The following is a 17,624-nucleotide window of genomic DNA, read 5'->3' as shown; positions in this document are numbered from 1 at the left end:
CGGAATGCTTGGTGTCAAAATATGTCCAGTCCTGATGAGCTGATTGATATTCATGAGCTGCATAACTGAGCTGCACAGTCTTAAGAGGAACACATTCATGAGCTGTCTGGGACATTATAACATGACAACATATCAGGGCCTTCAGAGTGATGAAAAAACTAACTTTGTTAATGTCATCTATAGTGGTTATTTGCATAAAAACACACAATTCAAAGAATAAGGAAATAAATGATTGTAGTTTTCTTTGAATATTTGCTGTAATAAAAAAAATAGTAGTTATAATAATGCATTATAAACTGCATAGACCATATTATTGTGTAAAACATTAAATGTGGATTGTGGACAGCCACACAAATGTCAGAATTAAATTGTTAAATGTTATAAGCCACTCAGTTGTATATTTCCTATCTATCTATCTATATCTAATATATCTATATATCTATATATATATATCTATATATATATATATATATATATATATATATATATATATATATATATATATATATATATATATCTATATATATATAAATAAATAATGCCATTCCATGTTGGGCCTCACTTTACTCACACATCAACAGGCACTCTCAACAGCAGCGGTAGCACCGCTCCCTCGTCATTCAGGTCCATCAGTCGAGGCTCCAGGAGCTCGACGATGGTCAGCGCGGTACGGAACACAGCCGACAGGCCTGGTGAGAAAAGAAGACATCGCTGTACATAAGCGAAGCTTTGTTTGAAAACAAAGTAGATGTAAAAGAGATAAGATAGACGTAGAGAGGATGGAAAACCAGGAACGACGTGAGGTATCGAACCATGAAACCGGTTGGAATGGCCTGCTAGTCTTTTCCCTGCCGCTGGACCAAATGCTCACATCATAAAAAAAGTCACAGTAAAAAGATAACTATTGTCTTAGTCGTTAAATACTATGTAATTAAACTATTTCATTGACCCCTTCCCCACGAAATGAATGTAAGCAAATGATAAATCTACAATTTGCTTATACATTTGTGCGTGTGTGTGTGTGTGTGCGTACCGTGCAGAATGATGAGATCCCAGACAGCCAGGACAGAGTCCCAGCAGGGCAGGGAAGTGAAGAGAGTGAGGAACCATGGCATCACAAAGTGGACTGAAGAGACTCCCACCGACTCCTGCGGGGAGGGTAGATTTGGCAAAACCATAACATGTAGAAAAAAAGACTCATTTCACTGACAATTCCTGTCAACTTTACTTATTTACTGACCACCGAACTGAAACATTCATCCAAGACGTATGCAATTGAGATAGTGTTGTAACTTTTAAAAAAGGTGCTAAATTCAAAATTCTGAACATTAAGATAGCAGCAAACAACAACCTGAACTGAGATTGAAGTCGCTCTCCCGCGCCCACCCTCCGGTTCCCCCTCAGGATAACACTGTTAACCCCGTCAGCGCTGTCAGCAACACAACAATCATAGATGAGCTCTGAATTTCAACCCTCAATGAATTTCTTAAATGGTATTACAGACAAACCCTGATGTTTTATGTTAACTGCTTGTAATAGTGACACATGTCTCACAAAATGAGATTATAACATTAGGGATTCTTCGTGTTTGCTCAGGTCCGGTGGGTACAGCCAAAGCCCAGAAATCTGCGTACAGCTTGCCCTACCTCTACAGAACAGCTCTATTACACAGGAAACGCTGACCACTGATCTGTAAGAGGACTTTTCTGTAAGGGCGGGCAACTATTGTGCCTACAATAAGCCCCTGTGGTGTGTGTGTTGGCTCCTAAAGGGCAGCTTTTCTCCCAGACCGGCTGAGTCGACGTGAATATATAAGACGCAGATGGCAGCAGTGATTGATTGGGTGCAAATACACTTCAACCGAAGATTAGAACAGTCCAACTGCAACATGGCAAAGAAGAAGGCTCACTCTTTCCACAACTTAACAAGACTAAGGGTATAAACGTTTACTGTGGTCACCCCTGTTTAGCATGTTAGCATGCTAGCATTTGGTAATCAACGTTGGATGCGAAGTACAGCCGAGTCTGATGGTCGTGTCATTAGTTTTGCAGGCATTTAGTCATTTATAAAACTTTTGGACAAATTAGAATGTGAAAAGATCACTAAAGTTATTGAAATTCATCCTGTGGTGGACATGGATATCTGTACCACATTCTATGGCAATGCATCCAGTCATTTTTTATTTCATAAAAGGTTTTTGAAAACTACAAATGTGAACAAAACTCCAATGCAATCTATTCAGTAGCTGTCAAAATGTGTCAGTCCGAATTAAATTGGTTGTTGTTGTTTATCACAACATTGATATCACTTATATAGAATCCATTGTTTTCCAACTTTTGCAAAATACATTATCAAAGGAATTCTACCTGGGTTTTTTTCTTTTGTATGATTTATGGCATCATAAGTGTGTAATACTGTTTGACTTCTCTCTGCTTCCAGCCAGGATTGAGCGGTTTCCACGGTGGTACAGGAGTTTTATTATTGCAATTCAAAACAACAACACAGAGTCAAATGTGACGGGAGCGAGAAACGCCCCGACACTGTTCAGAGGGTTCACCTGCTCTGCTTCCCGATATCATTTGGGAGATTATGCTGAAACCAAACGTGTCCTACAAAAAATATGCTTTTAGGATTTTGCCAAAACATAAACTTCTGAGTGCTAAATAGCTTTGCTTAGGCTTTACGAAGCAGACGATAAACAGGAATAGTTTAGTTTGAAAACACTATTTTCAATAGCTTATATAATGCATCAAAATCACAGTAACTCGTCTCATTATGAGGTCTAATAACAGCGCAGGTGTCACCACAGGTCAAAAGTGAAATACCAGAATAGGCCATCACAATTCTCATACCGCTTATAAAGTATATAGTTTATAGAACACACGCTGTCCTCTTACAAAAAGCAGATGGATTAACACTGAATGACTGGTTCTATGTTTGTGTCATCCCTCATGGAGTCATTCACAAACTAAGAAACAGCAAATCAAATATTCCTGAGTGTCAACCCAAAAGCATCTAACAGTGCACTGACCTCTTAAAGAAATGAACAACCTACATACTGTAGAATTCCCCATGAGATGTCCAGCAATAGAAAATAAATAAATATATACACAGAGTCGCACAAGTAAGCAAACATGACTGAAACAAAACCAACGTTTATGCAGAGGATGGCCCGATCAAGTCTTCTAGCATTTAGGATCCTGATGTCATACTGCCATTCTCCTCGATAACACAGCATACAATCCGTTTCTTCATGTTTTATTTTTCCTTTATTCTTTCTAAGCTCATTATAGCCCATACCAATCTGATTTAAAAACAAATCCTATGTTTATGCATCAGGTCATGTCAGATGAAGCTTTGTACATCATGAAATAAACAGTCCGTAATCCATCCGTAAAATAAAGGATTAGGATTCTATCTATCGTTAAATATGTATCTCTTCCTATCCCATGCTTTAGATTTAAATTCAGAAAAAACAAACAAACAGAAAAAAACTCTATAAAAATCTATTCAATTTAAGATCCATCCTCAATTCTAAAGAATTAAATTCTGGAAAATGAGCTGCTTGCTGCTTTTTCAAACAATGTTGGTCACTAAACATGATATATAGGAGTAGAGAATAATCTACAAACACACCTCTGTACCTTCCAGTTTCAATATGTATTGGCAACATGACACCACGCCTGTCTGTGGACAGAGAACTCCACTTACTTTTAGACCAATTACAACATATTTTGTACTATTGCAATCTTTCTTAAATCAACAAGTTATCACATTTTTTTGTTTTCTTCAGGTTTCTATTGCTCTCCTGCTTCCATGTTTGTATGCATGTAGGTCTGGTGTGGTGTTTCAACCCCACCACTTCTGTTTTTTGTATTTCCTTTAGCTAAGACATCTCCTTATCCATAAGATGACATTTCTTCCCCTCCCCGTTAAAAGTTTTATTTGGGGGGTTTAGTTTTTCCTGTTCCGATGTGAGGGTCCCGGGACAGAGGATGTCGCAATTGTACAGATTGTAAAGCCCTCTGAGGCAAATTTGTGATTTTGGGCTGAACAAAATGAATTGAATGAAATGTCTGTTCATTTGCAGCTGCAGGTGTTGCATGTCTGCTGGGAGATTCACTGAATGCATTTAGTAAAAATAGATAAGAGTCGGGACGGAGGGAGGAAATCACACAGCCGTACTGCCTCTCCTCTGTGCAGCCAGTAACACTGCTGAACATGACAAGCCTGGAGCCTAATACAGTGAATGACAGAAGAGGCCCCGTTGCTGATGGATACCCTACAGTGGCCTCTGCCTCACAGATGAACTACTCATCACTTGGCCATATCTGGCCTGAAACACACACACATGCATTTTCCTTGTCAGTCAACTAAAGCAGTTCCAGTACAAACAGAAGCACCCTACTTTCCTCACAGTTTTCCGTGTCCACTCATGATCAAAACGTGATCAAATTCTCACTTGTTTCTTAGTCAAAGTGGCATTTTACAGAGAAATAAAGTGAAAATTCACAAAGCACTCACCAGGTGCTGAGAGAGCTGTGGCTTCCTGTGTTTCAGGAACTGGTCGAACACCTTCGCCTGATGCTGGACCCTGATTGGACCAAAAATAACAGTTCAGTTTAGTGTCTGCCAGATAGCACCAATCCAAGGAAACAAATTTGGGAAGTACATAACAAATCCAATATTTTGCAATTGCAAGAAGTCAGTATTTTTGGAATGTCAAACATGAGACATACAGGTATATATATATATATATATATATATATATATATATATATGTCACTGTCATGTGGCCACACAAATGGCACCAGCAAAGTGTTTTTTGTCGAGTCCTAAAACCCAGAAATGAGTCAGCAGTTTTGAACTTCCTCTTACCTCGTTGTACGGAGTTCTTTGGTAGGATAAACTTTTTTTAATCTAACGTACCTCTGCATTACCAACACTAGCTTTACCTATGAAGTGTACTAAATCCATGCTGAACACCAGATGCATTTAATGCCGTTCATAAAACAAAACTAAGATATTGGAGCCTAGCTCACCGTTTTGGCCTTTGATCTATTATGTACTTTAACCCATTCTTACTTTGTGAGGCTGAGGTCAAACAGTTCGGTTAGATATTTGGGTTTATCCAGCAAGGCGGTCAGAGCCCAAAACGCCTCCTCCTCCCCCAACTGCATCAGCAGCACCGCAGCCAAGTAGGACATCCCTGTGACACACACACACACACACACATTTTTCTGAGTTCCAGCAACAACTAAAATAAAATAAAATACAGCAGTAAGAAATGATTGTGCTGCTCATAATATTTTCACAATCAGATATTCACCCACAATTCTGTGATTTTATTAATCCAAATTCCCACATTTATTAAATAGTTTAAATAAATCGAAATATATCTCATCAGAAATAAATAAATAATAAATCTGAAATATTATTATTGTGTTAAGAGTAATTCATAATGTAAAAAAGAAAAAAATAAGTTTTCATTTCACTGAGAGCAGAGAAGATGATGAGGTAACTTTCTATATCAGCAGTACTCTGCTTCCACCAAGTGTTAACCTTAAGTACTGCAGATATTTTCATTAAATTACTGAAGTGTTTGAAAAAAACACAATTAAACTTAAAAACATGTCCTGCCTATATGCATTTAGAACAAGGGCAACAAACTGATTATAATCACGTAAATGCTCTTTGAGGTTCTTTATACTGTTTTCAGATGGTATAATGTGGGATATAAAGGAATACAGTTAAATCACATGATCCGTTACCTTGGCTGTATCCAACCTGCGGGCTGTATTTGGCGTAAGCGATGAGGACTCTGAAGAGTTTAGCCTGGCCCTCAATGGCTTCTGGGCTGTCTCCCATCAGAGAGCGGTGGGTCGGGAAGGACCGTTCTGTGGAACAGGTCAAATTAATATGACCTGCGTCTACTTTTCCTCTATTCTCTGATGTCACAAACTAATACTAAAAGTCAACATGTACTCATTTTTACAACATTTTAAGGACTGAAAACTAGCCAAAACCATGTTTCCCAACAAAACCGACAGTCAATGTTCTTATAATGAAAATGAAAAGTCTGTTTGAGCTCACGTAGGTCGAGGGCGATCTGTCTGAAGAGCGTGATGTCGTCCACAGAGTATCGGGCCTCGGGGGAGGTGGAGGGCTGCCCATGGTTCAAACCCAGGTGGTTTTGGGTGTCGCTCAGTGTGGCGATTGCCGACAGGATGCCGTACTCACTGACTCCCAAGTCCACCAAGGGCACTCGCACCTCTAGCAGACACTTCTGTTGGAGAGAGAACAAAACACCCGTTGTTACGAATCAATCAGTAACATTTCTGTGAATGAGTGACCAGGGCCCTGTTTCACAGAGCACGTTTAACAGTACAGAGCCCGACCCTCAGATAGAACAGCTGATCAGAGTTTGTTCAATCAACTCAGAGTCTATTCACTCGCAATTTGGCTCATGTGCAGTGAATGAAAAGAGCGATCATCAATGGATCTCTGATTCCACAATTCACTATGGAAACAGGTGAACAAAAGACAGGCCGACATTTGAATCCAGTGGAAGTAGAGATATTCATGGAGTAAACTATGTATGGACTGTGCTCATATATCTTGAAAAAAGAGCCAGAGTCAGAGGGGGGGGGAAAGAGTACATTTACACAATTAGGTTTTATTCTGTATTGTCTCCAATATAATAGGAATTATGTTCACAGTATTATAGATTTATATCTAGAAATAATCCCACTTGCAAAAAGAAGGACATGCAGAGGTTTCATTTTGAGCCGAGAGTATTGACTATGTAATATTTGAACACGAGGGGGGAAAACATGAATTAATAATATATTTTCCTGTGTAACAAACCAATATCCAACCAGGAGTTACATTCTAACAGACAATAGACCTCCGCTTATTAATGCGCTGCAAGACAGGCTTTAGTACGGACTGAATGGAGAAATAAAACAGCGCGTCTGGTCCTTTAAGAGAGAGCGAAAACTAGAGTTTAAGTCACCTCTCTGCCTGGAACTGAAAACCCAGAGATTCCCTCATCTCAGGGTTAACTAACTGAGAGTTTTCACTCAACATGCCTTCTGAAACAGGGCCCAAGGTTTGGTCAGGCAGCAAATTAATGTACAGCCAACCTGGATTAGTTAAACTGCAACAAGATCATGGGTAGTGATGGTGGAAATGAAGCTCTCTGAAGCACTGAGTCAAAATGGCGGCATCTGCTCGCCAAACCCTCGGTGTTGCATTTGTAGGAACTGGATTTTGTGTCCCCAATATGTTCAGAATGAGAGAATATAAATCCCAAGGAATTCAATGGAGTTCTGGTCATATACCGCTCTGTCGTACAATGACCAATAAAAGCCTTGTAATTCTACCCAGATCTGATCCGGTTCTATATCCAGATGTAGAAATATGTCTTCCCCAGATCTGGTCTTATTCTACATAGATCTTGGACCTCATTTATAACCTCCTTCTGCAGCCATTTTACTCACAAACACTTCATGGAAACTAAGATTTTACTTGGTGATATCTGCACACTATTAAGACGATTGCTGCTCCGTTCTGCAGTTGTTTAACGCTATTTGACGTTATCTGCTCCACAGCTGACCACAAGTGTCGGTAGGTTTCTCGGGGGGCAGACAGTGCTGATGAAATGTTAAGCCAAATTTGATTTGCGGGTTTTAGTTGGTTTGTGTCTTTTACAATTGGAATGTGCTCACTAGAACAAATAACACTGCTGGTTTGACTGTTTATGATGAAGAGAATGTATAAGTGCCAAGTAACGTGTGATGAAGTGAAATGAAATGTGGGAGACATCATTATACCTGCAATGATGCCTCTCACATTTCATTTCTACAACCCTGCTTCAATAATCCCACAACGTCAACAAGACGTCCTCTCCGGTGCACGTCTCGTACCTGATAGCTGAAGTCACTGGTTTCTCTCAGACCGTCGGTGGCGAGGAGACACTTCCACACTCTGCCGCGCAGACTCGGAGGAATACTCATACGGATGAAGCGCTCGATCTGAAAAACACAGAAAGAGTGAACAGCAAACAAGCCATCTGATCAAACAATTAAGGCATGGTTATGGTTCTGCAAAATGAAGATACATTTTTTTTTAATAAACATTTAAAAGTTTTTTTTGTTAAGTAGTTTGTAGAATCTCACTTGGCTCTTGCAGATGAAGCTGGCTCCATTCCAGTAGCTGAGCAGCTCACACAGCTCCTTCACCTTCACTGAGCTCAGCTGGGGGAAGCTGACAGAGACAACACCACAGGGTGAGTTTGGGCTCATCCAGTACTCATTCTTTTGAAGTGTTTTTAAGTGAATTTAAAATGTTGCTTCTCATCGTGTGAAAGCATAAATTCCTTTCAGTGTGGTCTGGGGTACTTTGCTTTAAACAGTACATACAACCTACAATTAAAGTTATACTTTATGTAAGCAACGTTAGTTACTGTCATCCACATAAAATAATTTGTGAGGCAGAGGAAACATTTCTACTAACCCTCGTGAGCAACAAGAGATAAGAAAGCTCCAATTTAATTTTCTAATATATAGTATTGCTACTTTATTTGGTAGCCACTTATATATTTTAACTTAATTTTAAATGAAACCTGGAACAATAAAGTTGGCGACATAACGTTACTTTACTGCCGTACTCATATTGGTCCCACGTAATGTTTGTTCCGTCAAATATCGCTAACGTTAGCGATATACGCAAACTTAGCAAGACATCAGTTGAGACACTTCAAACGACACAACAGTCTAAGTTAATTTAACAGCATAATTAACGTTACTGACGGTCTGTTACCTAAATATATAACATGATATAAATTAACGACAAACAACCGGATGAAAACGAATAAAATAAAACTAAAGTAAATACAGCTAACTAGCTATCTTAGTTTAACTAGCCTTAGTTGACGTTACGCTGTCCCGCACCTGTAATCATGACATCGGTGATGGAGTTTCTGGTCCTTTCGTTTAGTAAGAGCGAAGCCGAATTCATCAAAACGCAAGATCTCACTGCGTCTCTTTATTGTTGAGCTTCTCCTGCTGGCGTTACTGCCGTTTCTCCTCCTCATAGTTTTAAAAGACATTGTTTTTAACACAATTTCGTCCCGTGTTCCCCCAAATCACAGCAGGCAAACAAGCAGTCAGTTGGGTGAGTCGCTGCTGTCCTGTCAAACTCAACGGTCACACTCGAGCCGCCCCTTTTCACCGCGTCACCACCAACCGAAAATGGGCGGGATGAATCAGAGTCCGTTCAAACAAAGGAGAGTGGACGTCAGCCGCGGAGCCATTAGACAGCGAACGAGATACATTACAGCATGGACACTACAGGGTCATGTAGTCATCTAGAAGAGTAACGCGGACTGACTCAGATTGGTGATCGAAAAGTGGGTGCATTCCAAACACTTTCCAGATATCTTTTTTAATCATAGGCTTATTTTAAACGCAGAAGACCAAATAGTATCTACACGTGCCCCTGACTATATACCATTAAAATGACGCCATTATCCTTGCTGGAACATTTCGGAATTTGTTTAACCTTATTAAAGACACCTTCTCTACTGCTGCCTCGTCATCACTTTTGCAGTTTTATGCTTTGTCACCTATGACAAATTTCGTACTCATCACCGCTCTCTTTGTCTTAATATGTGTATAGGAAGGACTCCTGATGTCCATCTACTACAGTGTAAAGATATTCTGTTAAAGCTTCCAAACTACATCACATCTCTTCTCTCACTTAAGTCCAGTAACTATTAGATTTTGTTTTTATTCCCCCTTTCAGATTTGAAAGATTCGTTATCTAATGTATTTTTTTTACAACTCTTGCTCTTGTTTCTATTGCCTCTATTTTGCTGCTTGATTGTAGGTTGTCTGGCTTATTTTGTATCTGGTTGTCTGACTATGAATGTTTCTAGTTCTCAGGTTTATTTAAAAAATAAAGAAAAAAAAGAGAAAAATCTTTAATGCGACAACCTGATTAAATAAAGTTACAGAAGTAGTAAAATTGAATCACAGCTTTGCACAGTCTGCAAATAAGTAACAGAGGCGCATCAGTTCCTGTTTATTAAAAAAATAAATTTTGATATGATCTATTTTTAAACTGTGAATTTACCTCATAGAGATTTATTTTACAGTATGCTAAATGCATTATCAGATAATCTGGTGTGCCACTGAACCAGCATAGCACCGCCAACCTTATTGTAAATACTTTTAAATCAATCATCGAGGGCAAGTGAAAACACACACGGCACTTCAATGTTCTTTATTACGGTGATACAAAGTAAAAGATGCCTACAAGATGTATAAAATGCCTTTGGTTGGACATGATCTTTATGTCTAGAAGCACTAATAGTGGTATAGCATCCATTGCCAGCAAATGATCACTATACTGAACAACAGTAGATTACAAGATACTCATCAAAAGTATGCTTTTATTAATGACGTTTAGTGCATTATTCTGGTGATAACACAAGTTTATGAAAGGGTAAACACTGTCGAGCATCGTCACTCTGCAGTGACTTGGTCATTTCTACGCATCTCCACTTTATATATCGTCTGGTAGCCGTCGTCCCAGGCGTACAGCTGTTTCTCTACGGGGTGGTAGTGGATGCTGCTGTGGCTGGTGTAACGCTTCGGGAAGAACATCACGGGACTCTCGTCGCTGCAGGCGGGTGGTGCAGAAAAGGTAAAAAAAATGTTGAATCAAATTAAGACGATCGCTTCAGTTGTAAATGTGCTTGAGTGAATCTGGATAAAAGATATTTGGTGTCTGTTTTTCCTGTGTTTACACAAGTGGATGGTTTAGGAATGCAAGCTGGTGTGAGTATTTGTTTCCTCCTGTGTGTAATCCAACCTGTGGATGGTGTCATGAATGTCGTGGAGACACTGTATGGTGGAGCGACCTCCATTGCGTGTGTTGTAGACCACATAGAGGGTCCCGCATATCAGGAAGGCTCCTTCAGCATCACGGCTTCTACACTGTGTATCCCAGGTGTACTCTACTGCCAGACTTGCTGAGGTGAGGAACAAGCAAAGTGTCAAATTATACCAGGTTACTTAAATATGTATGCACATGCATAGATGTGTGTACTCTCTACCTTTATCCAGTTTGGTGATGACCAGGTTTCCTCCATACTCAGGGTCGGCATGGATGACCCAGAGGCCGAGTTCGTCCACAGCCAGGTCCAGGTAGGTGTTGGGGTTCAGACTGTAGACTGGTAGACGACCTGCTCCAGGTAGCAGTGTACTGTCCACCACGGTACCATTCAACAGTTCTACCTTTATATGGGGAGAGCAGATGGAAATAGACAAATTCAGAAATGCTACCATTATGGTTTTGTTTTATCTTCAGTTGTGTCAGAAATGTTTCTTACCCCAGAGTTGGATGCGTAAACTAACACGGTTTGGGTAAGCAAGGTAAAGGGTCCTATCTTACACTATCTTAGTCATTTTCAAAATCCACAATATATTTCTTTTTTATGAAATATTCTGCTTCAATCCACTGTTGGCGTTTAGCTTTTCAAAAACTAAATTGACCCCGCTTTTCCAGTCCGCCATTTAATTGGCAATGCCTCGGGTAAACAAACACAGCAATGATCTATTAAGAGACTCAATACAACCCCTTTGCCCCTTAAATCTTGCTTTGCACCCAGATTATGCACTGTTCAACTAGCAAAGGTTTAGTGTGACACGCCGTAAATGCATTTTAGACCAGCTATTCTCAACTACTGGTCCAGGGCCCACTATGTGGCCATCAGAGTGCCGAGGCTCATGGCAATTCATTCAATAGTTGTTGAGACATTTCAGACAATCCTGATACAATCCTGTTTTAGTATTAAATACTGTAGTTAGGCTTTGTGGATATGGTTCTATAGTACGTAATTTCAATAGTTTTCTACTGCATTTGTTTGAAAACACACTTTTCCCCTGTAAACTGCTTCTGCTTCAAAACACTAAAAGCATCTTGAGAAAAGTCAGCTCCTTTCACCAGAACAAAATTGTTGATTTTGGCCTTGTTAGCTCACTGACCTCAGCTAACAGGAAAAAAGAGCAAAAAAAAGGTCCAATGACTAAGCGCCTTTGAAATGATCTGAAGTCAGTCTCCAGCCAAAAGCTGCACAGCAGTTTGCCAAGCAATGTGATCCTTCAACATGACCACTGCCTGAACACACTGTTTTATTCAATGCCTTTTATATTTTACAAACGTAATGCAAATCAAAAGAGCAATGCCTTGATGTGAAACAGACTTACACAGTACAGTATTAGGGTTTGATTCAACGTACCTTCAGGATCTGGTTGGGAGTGTCTGCCTTGTGGTAGTAGAGGAATCCGTTGTAGACCACTTGACCTGTCCCCTGCCAGTCGGAAGGCAGCTGCACCACCTTAACTGGTGGTGTGGTGGTCCTCTCTGTGAAACTGTGCAGAGAGACGTACTCCAGCAGAGTGTTGTTACGAATTCCACTGAGCAGGTAGACCTGAAAGAGGAGGAGAAGAAGAAGAAGAAGAAGAAGAAGAAGAAGAAGTGACTGGAAATAATTATTGTGGAACTCAGGTTTGACATCCCATTCTTGGTTTAAATGTACTATATCTATATAACGATATATGTGGTATTCATGCGGTTGGCAGCCTTGCTTTTTTTGCACCCATTTATCACTTCCATTCTGATGCGTTGGAAGTCAAAGTGAAACATAGCAAATGTAGGTTAAGGCAACAAAACGAATTAGTTTGGGTTCAAATAAGGATGCTTTTTTACGTAACTTGTCGTAAATGAAGTACATAACTTACGTAACGAAAGTACAGTAAATCACATCAACATTGACTTTTGGTTTCACGCGGGACACGAACAGCGGTCTCCAGGGTGCAACATTTAAAATCCTACTATGGCGAGGGCATGACCAGCCATACTCTGCTTCTGATTGGCTAGTACTTGTCGCCTTTGTTGGTTGGATTGCTTAGGTTTAGGCGTTTAGTCGGGCAATTGGTGGGGTCGGTGTCGTTATCTTGTATTCGTGTCGCTCAATATTGATGACTGAATTGATGATAAGGTACTTCTGAACCTACTAATAGACGTAGCAGGCCCCTTCTAACCTACTCTTTTTCTGGGCACACACTTTTTTTTAAAACGACAAACCATCCTGACCCAATATGGCATTAACTAGGCAAACCAGCCATTTCAAAGAGATACGTAGTGCCCTTTCAATCAACTGTTAACAGCAGGTGTGTTTTTTTACATTACATATCTCCGTTCCTGACGAATGTTATTGGGTGAATTAGCCTCAAAAAAAGTACAATTCATTTACATCCGTCCACCAGCAGCTCTACGCTGAGAAACACATAAGCACAGTTTGCTGGCCAGAAAGAAAATCAGCCATCCCTGACTGTAAACACGTCGTCGTTAAAAAAGAACGGACCTTAGCTGATCCTTCAGTGGGGTCCTTGAACCAGGAACCGTAGGTGTCTCCTGCCTTCTTCACAATCTTGAGAGACTTGATTTGACTCAGCGCCGTTCTGCAGTCTGGGGATGTTGGAAAGAAAAGAATAAACTGTAGCACAATGACCTGCATAGTACATTTTGTATCTTATCTTTTTGCTCTTTCCTTTTCCCTCCTGTAATACATAAGGTAAACAGGTAAATGCCGTATGCGTCATCTGTATACCGGCCCACATCCTACCATTGTTCACTTTGATCTTGGCTTTCTTTTGCAGCTGGTCCAGCTCAGCAGCCTTTATCTGTTGCTCCAGCAGCGCCTCTTCAATCTCGATGTTGGTCTGGGAGGGAATCTTGTTTTCAAGATATTCCAACTCCCTCTCCACCCGCTCGACACGCACAGACACGCTGTCCACCTGGTTCCTCACCTCTGATCTATGGAGCAAAAAAAATGTAGATTCAATTCTATACAGTTCTCACGCACCTTAAAGCTGCTGTTGGGAATTTTTTTTAAAACAATTTTTAGTCATATTTGCTCGAACTGTCACTATAAAGTAGTATGTGAGACAGATGATCTGTAAAATAAATCAGGTTCCTCTGCCTCTTTATAGTACTTCTAATGGCATTTTGCAAGAGTCCACCACGCCCCAAAGAAAAACAACCAATCAGGGCTGAGGAGTCACAGCTGTCAATCAATGCTTTAATCAAAAGTTTCTGCATTGCGTACTTCTCATCTCAAAGGTTTTCGGAAACATATCTTACTAAACTTAGCTTTAAAATGAAACAATTGTGACCCAGCCGCCATATTGAAAACAGTCGAGCCAAAACCAAGCACCGCCCTGTGGGCCCGGAGCAAACCGTATGATTTTATAGCTGAACACTAACAAATGTTTCTGAAAACATTTGAGGCCAGAAATGGGCAATGCTGTCGTTGATTCATATTAGATCAGCACTGCCAAGTTTCACAGTTTGATCAGAGTTCAAGCAGGTGCGTTAGAAACTCCTCAGCTCTGATTGGTTGTTTTTCTTTGGGGCGTGGGGGTAACAAAAGAAGGCAGGGGAACCTGATTTATTCACAGATTATCTGTCTCATTTACTACTGCAGTGTATAGTCACAGTTGGAGCAAATAGGATAAAAAGGTATTTTCATTTCAGTTATCAACTGCAGCTTTAAGTAACTGTAGTTCCTTCATTGAGTCACATGATGAAGTCTTTTTTTTCAGACAGGCCTACCTCAGAACATTGAGAGTGGACAGATAACCCCTGATTTCAGAGGAGAGGTCATAGGTCTTCTGGGTGACGCTCACTGTCTTTTGGTCACATTGATTCAGACGATCCTGACGTCATTGACACAGAGAAAAAAAAATGTGTGAATACAGGATTAAAGCAAGAATACATGTCTTTTCGGGATTTATTAGCAGAAATGGTATATAATATTCACAACTATGTTTTTATTTGTGTATAATCACCTAAAACAAAGAATTCCTGAGTTTTGAGGTTTTAGCTTAGAATGTTTCGACAGTAGCCCAGAGTGGACAAACCAAACACTGGGTCTAGCGAGAGCCTTTCACGTTTTAACATTCCTTGCAGGCCAACTTGGTTCTCTGACACACTTGTGAAACGGCTGCGCATGAGCCCCAGAGTGCAAAACTGGGGTACTGCAGGAGTGTTACTATGGTAAGGATGGCTTCTGAGCGAGGCGAAAGGTGTTCTCACGGTTTTGCACGAGTATTTAGTTGGTACCAATCTGCAACCACACAGATGCCACTAAATCCTGCACACTGTGCCTTTAAGTAACAGTAGAGTATTAGCATCAAATTACACTTAAAGTGTAACTTCACCCCCAGGTCTGAGCCATGGACTGTATATAAGAAATGTAGGAAAGCCTATTGCTATCGCCAGACACACAGTCATAAACACTGATTCACCAGACGTTGTAATGGGCTGTTAGCTTAAATTCTAGAATGGCGAAAACAGACTTGTGCTGTGTGATTGTAAAGCTACACAGTGGTTATTGATTAAAGGGCATTCATTCTTTTATTTCATGATGTAGATTAGTCCCAAATGGTCGACTCCATCTCAGGATTTGGCCATGAAAGATTCAAGCTGATTTAAAACATCAGATGGCTTTTTCAATCATTTTCAACCATTTAAAAAAATTAATTTGGTCACTAATGTCACTATTAACACTATTAATGATGTGTTTCATCACAGTACAGTCATATGATATAGTATATATAATATATAGTTTACAATTTAAAAAACAAAAACGTTTAACTGGGCAGTTATTCTTTAAAGGGCCAATAGTCAGATTACTAATGCAAAATTGCCATATTACTGTATTATAATTAGTGATGAAGTACTACTGTAATGTTGCATAATGTTGTTACTTTGTGTATTGCTGCGTAGCTTAATCTATTAAAACATATTACATATTAGTTTTGCATTAAAAATCTAAAAGTTGTAAAATAAATGTAGTATTTGCAAAAAAACTGTAGTGGAGTAGAAGTATAAAGTAGCATTATGTGAAAATACTCAAGTCAAGTACAAGTATCTCAAAAGTGTACTCTAGGTCAGTATTTGAGTTAAGGTACTTAGTTACATTCCAGAACTGGTTACTGTTACACTTTGTTGTATTCATGCTGTACCGGACAGCACTGTGAAATGAAGTACATTAAAGTACATTACCTTACTGTGACATTCAGTACCTCTACAGATCTGTCTAACACATGCACACATATTTACTAGACATCTGTCGCCACATCCCGTCACAGGAGGACATTTGGCAGCCAGATGATCCTTGTGTAAGTCATTAATCATTATTATTCATTTTAAGGCTGGATGTCTCTATAAACGGGAACCTTACCTCCATCTGAGACAGTCTCCTCTCCAGGTACTGGATTATAAAGGCATCCTGGGAGGAGCCCTGGCTCTGGACTGGACCAACAGTCAGATAGAGACACAGGAGAAGGACAAGAACCAGTCTGGCTGACATCGCTAGCACTTCTGTCGACAAGTCACAAGCTAAAACTGCAGCTGCTGCTGTGACAACTCCACTATTTCTGCGTATGAAAAGTCTTGTCAACGAAAAAAGAGACTGTTTCCTGTATTTCCTTTAAGCACTCGTGCAGAGAACAACTCACTGAAACATTCCTCCACACTGAAAATAAAGCCCCAAAAAGATCAATTCATACGTGTTCAGTCACAGTTTCAAATAGTCTTTGCCGTGTTGAAAGAAATCCCCAATGGTCCTTTAAGTCTGCTGTGTCCAGTTTGCGTCTAAGAGTTTCAGCTGCAGAGCTTTCTGTCTTGCTTCTCTAGGTGGATTTGGACCCAAGTGAACCTCACCCTCGCACTGTCCCTCCCAGCCCCTCTCTCTCTCTCTCTCTCTCTCTCTCTCTCTCTCTCTCTCCCAGTTTCTCTGACTGTCTCTCAACCCACCCATTTCCCTTCTCTGGAGTTTGTGTACTTGAGTTCTGAGAGGAAAAAACAAAAGAGGAGGAGAGAAGGAGAGAGAGAGAGAGAGAGAGAGAGAGGGGAACCAACCGAGACAGTTCAGACCCTGCTGTCCAACCCTGCAGTTTTCTATTGTAATAACCTCCAGATGGCCCACTGACACGTCCCCTAGTCCTCACACGGGAGGAGGAGCTGGTCGATAAAGTTGTAAAGTTGCACCACATTAGTGTGAAGAGATACAAACTGTTGATAATATCTAAATCAGAAAACTTCCATCCTCTTGCAAGACACAAAGGGTGTTTCCAGCCGGCAGGATTACAGGCTTTATTTTTGACATTATATTATACAGCAACAAAGCAAATATTACACAGCTGCCTTGCAATTTCTTGCTCCTATAATTCTAGACTACAGTGTAAGACACACGCTATCATCTAATATCACCGCAGCCTCCCAAAGCAATGCATATTTTGACTGAGGAGACTGCAAGTCAGAACACAAAGAAATGAACAGATATCTGACTTTAATAAGAGTCGCAAGAGTTTATGGTTTTATTATCTGATCCAGATGATATTTTGAGTGATTTCGGTCCAAAAAGTTGTCACTGTCATTTATGGACAATTCCTGGTTGGCTGCTGTTGGTTGTCCATCTGGTGCTTTTTTGTATTTTGTATTTTTTTCAGAGCCATCTGGGCCCGTTTCCTGTTCTGTTCTGACAG

General features: G+C 40.2%; 2 protein-coding genes across 2 annotated transcripts in view; both read right to left on the bottom strand.

Moving 5' to 3' along the window:
- The window catches only part of LOC306699069 (uncharacterized protein), a gene marked incomplete at its 5' end in the record, with an annotated part of 57,988 nt that extends 48,891 nt beyond the window's left edge, over positions 1-9,097 (bottom strand). Inside the window, 9 exons of the mRNA XM_079163568.1 lie at positions 572-689; positions 1,034-1,148; positions 4,525-4,594; positions 5,086-5,209; positions 5,772-5,897; positions 6,094-6,286; positions 7,929-8,036; positions 8,181-8,268; positions 8,955-9,097. Coding sequence (XP_079019694.1) covers positions 572-689; positions 1,034-1,148; positions 4,525-4,594; positions 5,086-5,209; positions 5,772-5,897; positions 6,094-6,286; positions 7,929-8,036; positions 8,181-8,268; positions 8,955-9,097 — 1,085 coding nt within the window. The remainder of the gene's footprint in view (positions 1-571; positions 690-1,033; positions 1,149-4,524; positions 4,595-5,085; positions 5,210-5,771; positions 5,898-6,093; positions 6,287-7,928; positions 8,037-8,180; positions 8,269-8,954) is intronic.
- Positions 9,098-10,272: 1,175 nt separating this feature from the next.
- On the bottom strand, positions 10,273-16,775 carry olfml1 (olfactomedin-like 1). Its single transcript, XM_079163818.1, has 8 exons — positions 16,319-16,775; positions 14,686-14,789; positions 13,697-13,887; positions 13,436-13,539; positions 12,308-12,499; positions 11,123-11,303; positions 10,879-11,038; positions 10,273-10,686 (listed from the first exon to the last, which is right to left on the bottom strand). Exons 1-8 carry the CDS (start codon positions 16,445-16,447, stop codon positions 10,530-10,532), a joined length of 1,218 nt encoding a protein of 405 aa, XP_079019944.1. The 5' UTR covers positions 16,448-16,775; the 3' UTR covers positions 10,273-10,529.
- Positions 16,776-17,624: the final 849 nt, after the last annotated feature.

The sequence above is a fragment of the Pholis gunnellus genome, assembly GCF_910591455.1.
Source record: "Pholis gunnellus genome assembly, chromosome: 7".
Lineage (NCBI taxonomy): Eukaryota > Metazoa > Chordata > Actinopteri > Perciformes > Pholidae > Pholis > Pholis gunnellus.
This window is presented reverse-complemented; position numbering and strand designations above follow the sequence as displayed.

What these genes read in the sequence shown, in the direction of transcription:
- olfml1 (XM_079163818.1), bottom strand. Translation starts at nt 16,447, where the DNA reads ATGTCAGCCAGACTGGTTCTTGTCCTTCTCCTGTGTCTCTATCTGACT. An exon ending in CAAGATCAAAGTGAACAATG is followed by an intron (nt 13,540 to 13,696) that starts GTAGGATGTGGG and finishes CAACATCCCCAG; the next exon opens with ACTGCAGAACGGCGCTGAGT. An exon ending in ATTCATGACACCATCCACAG is followed by an intron (nt 10,687 to 10,878) that starts GTTGGATTACAC and finishes ACCCGCCTGCAG; the next exon opens with CGACGAGAGTCCCGTGATGT.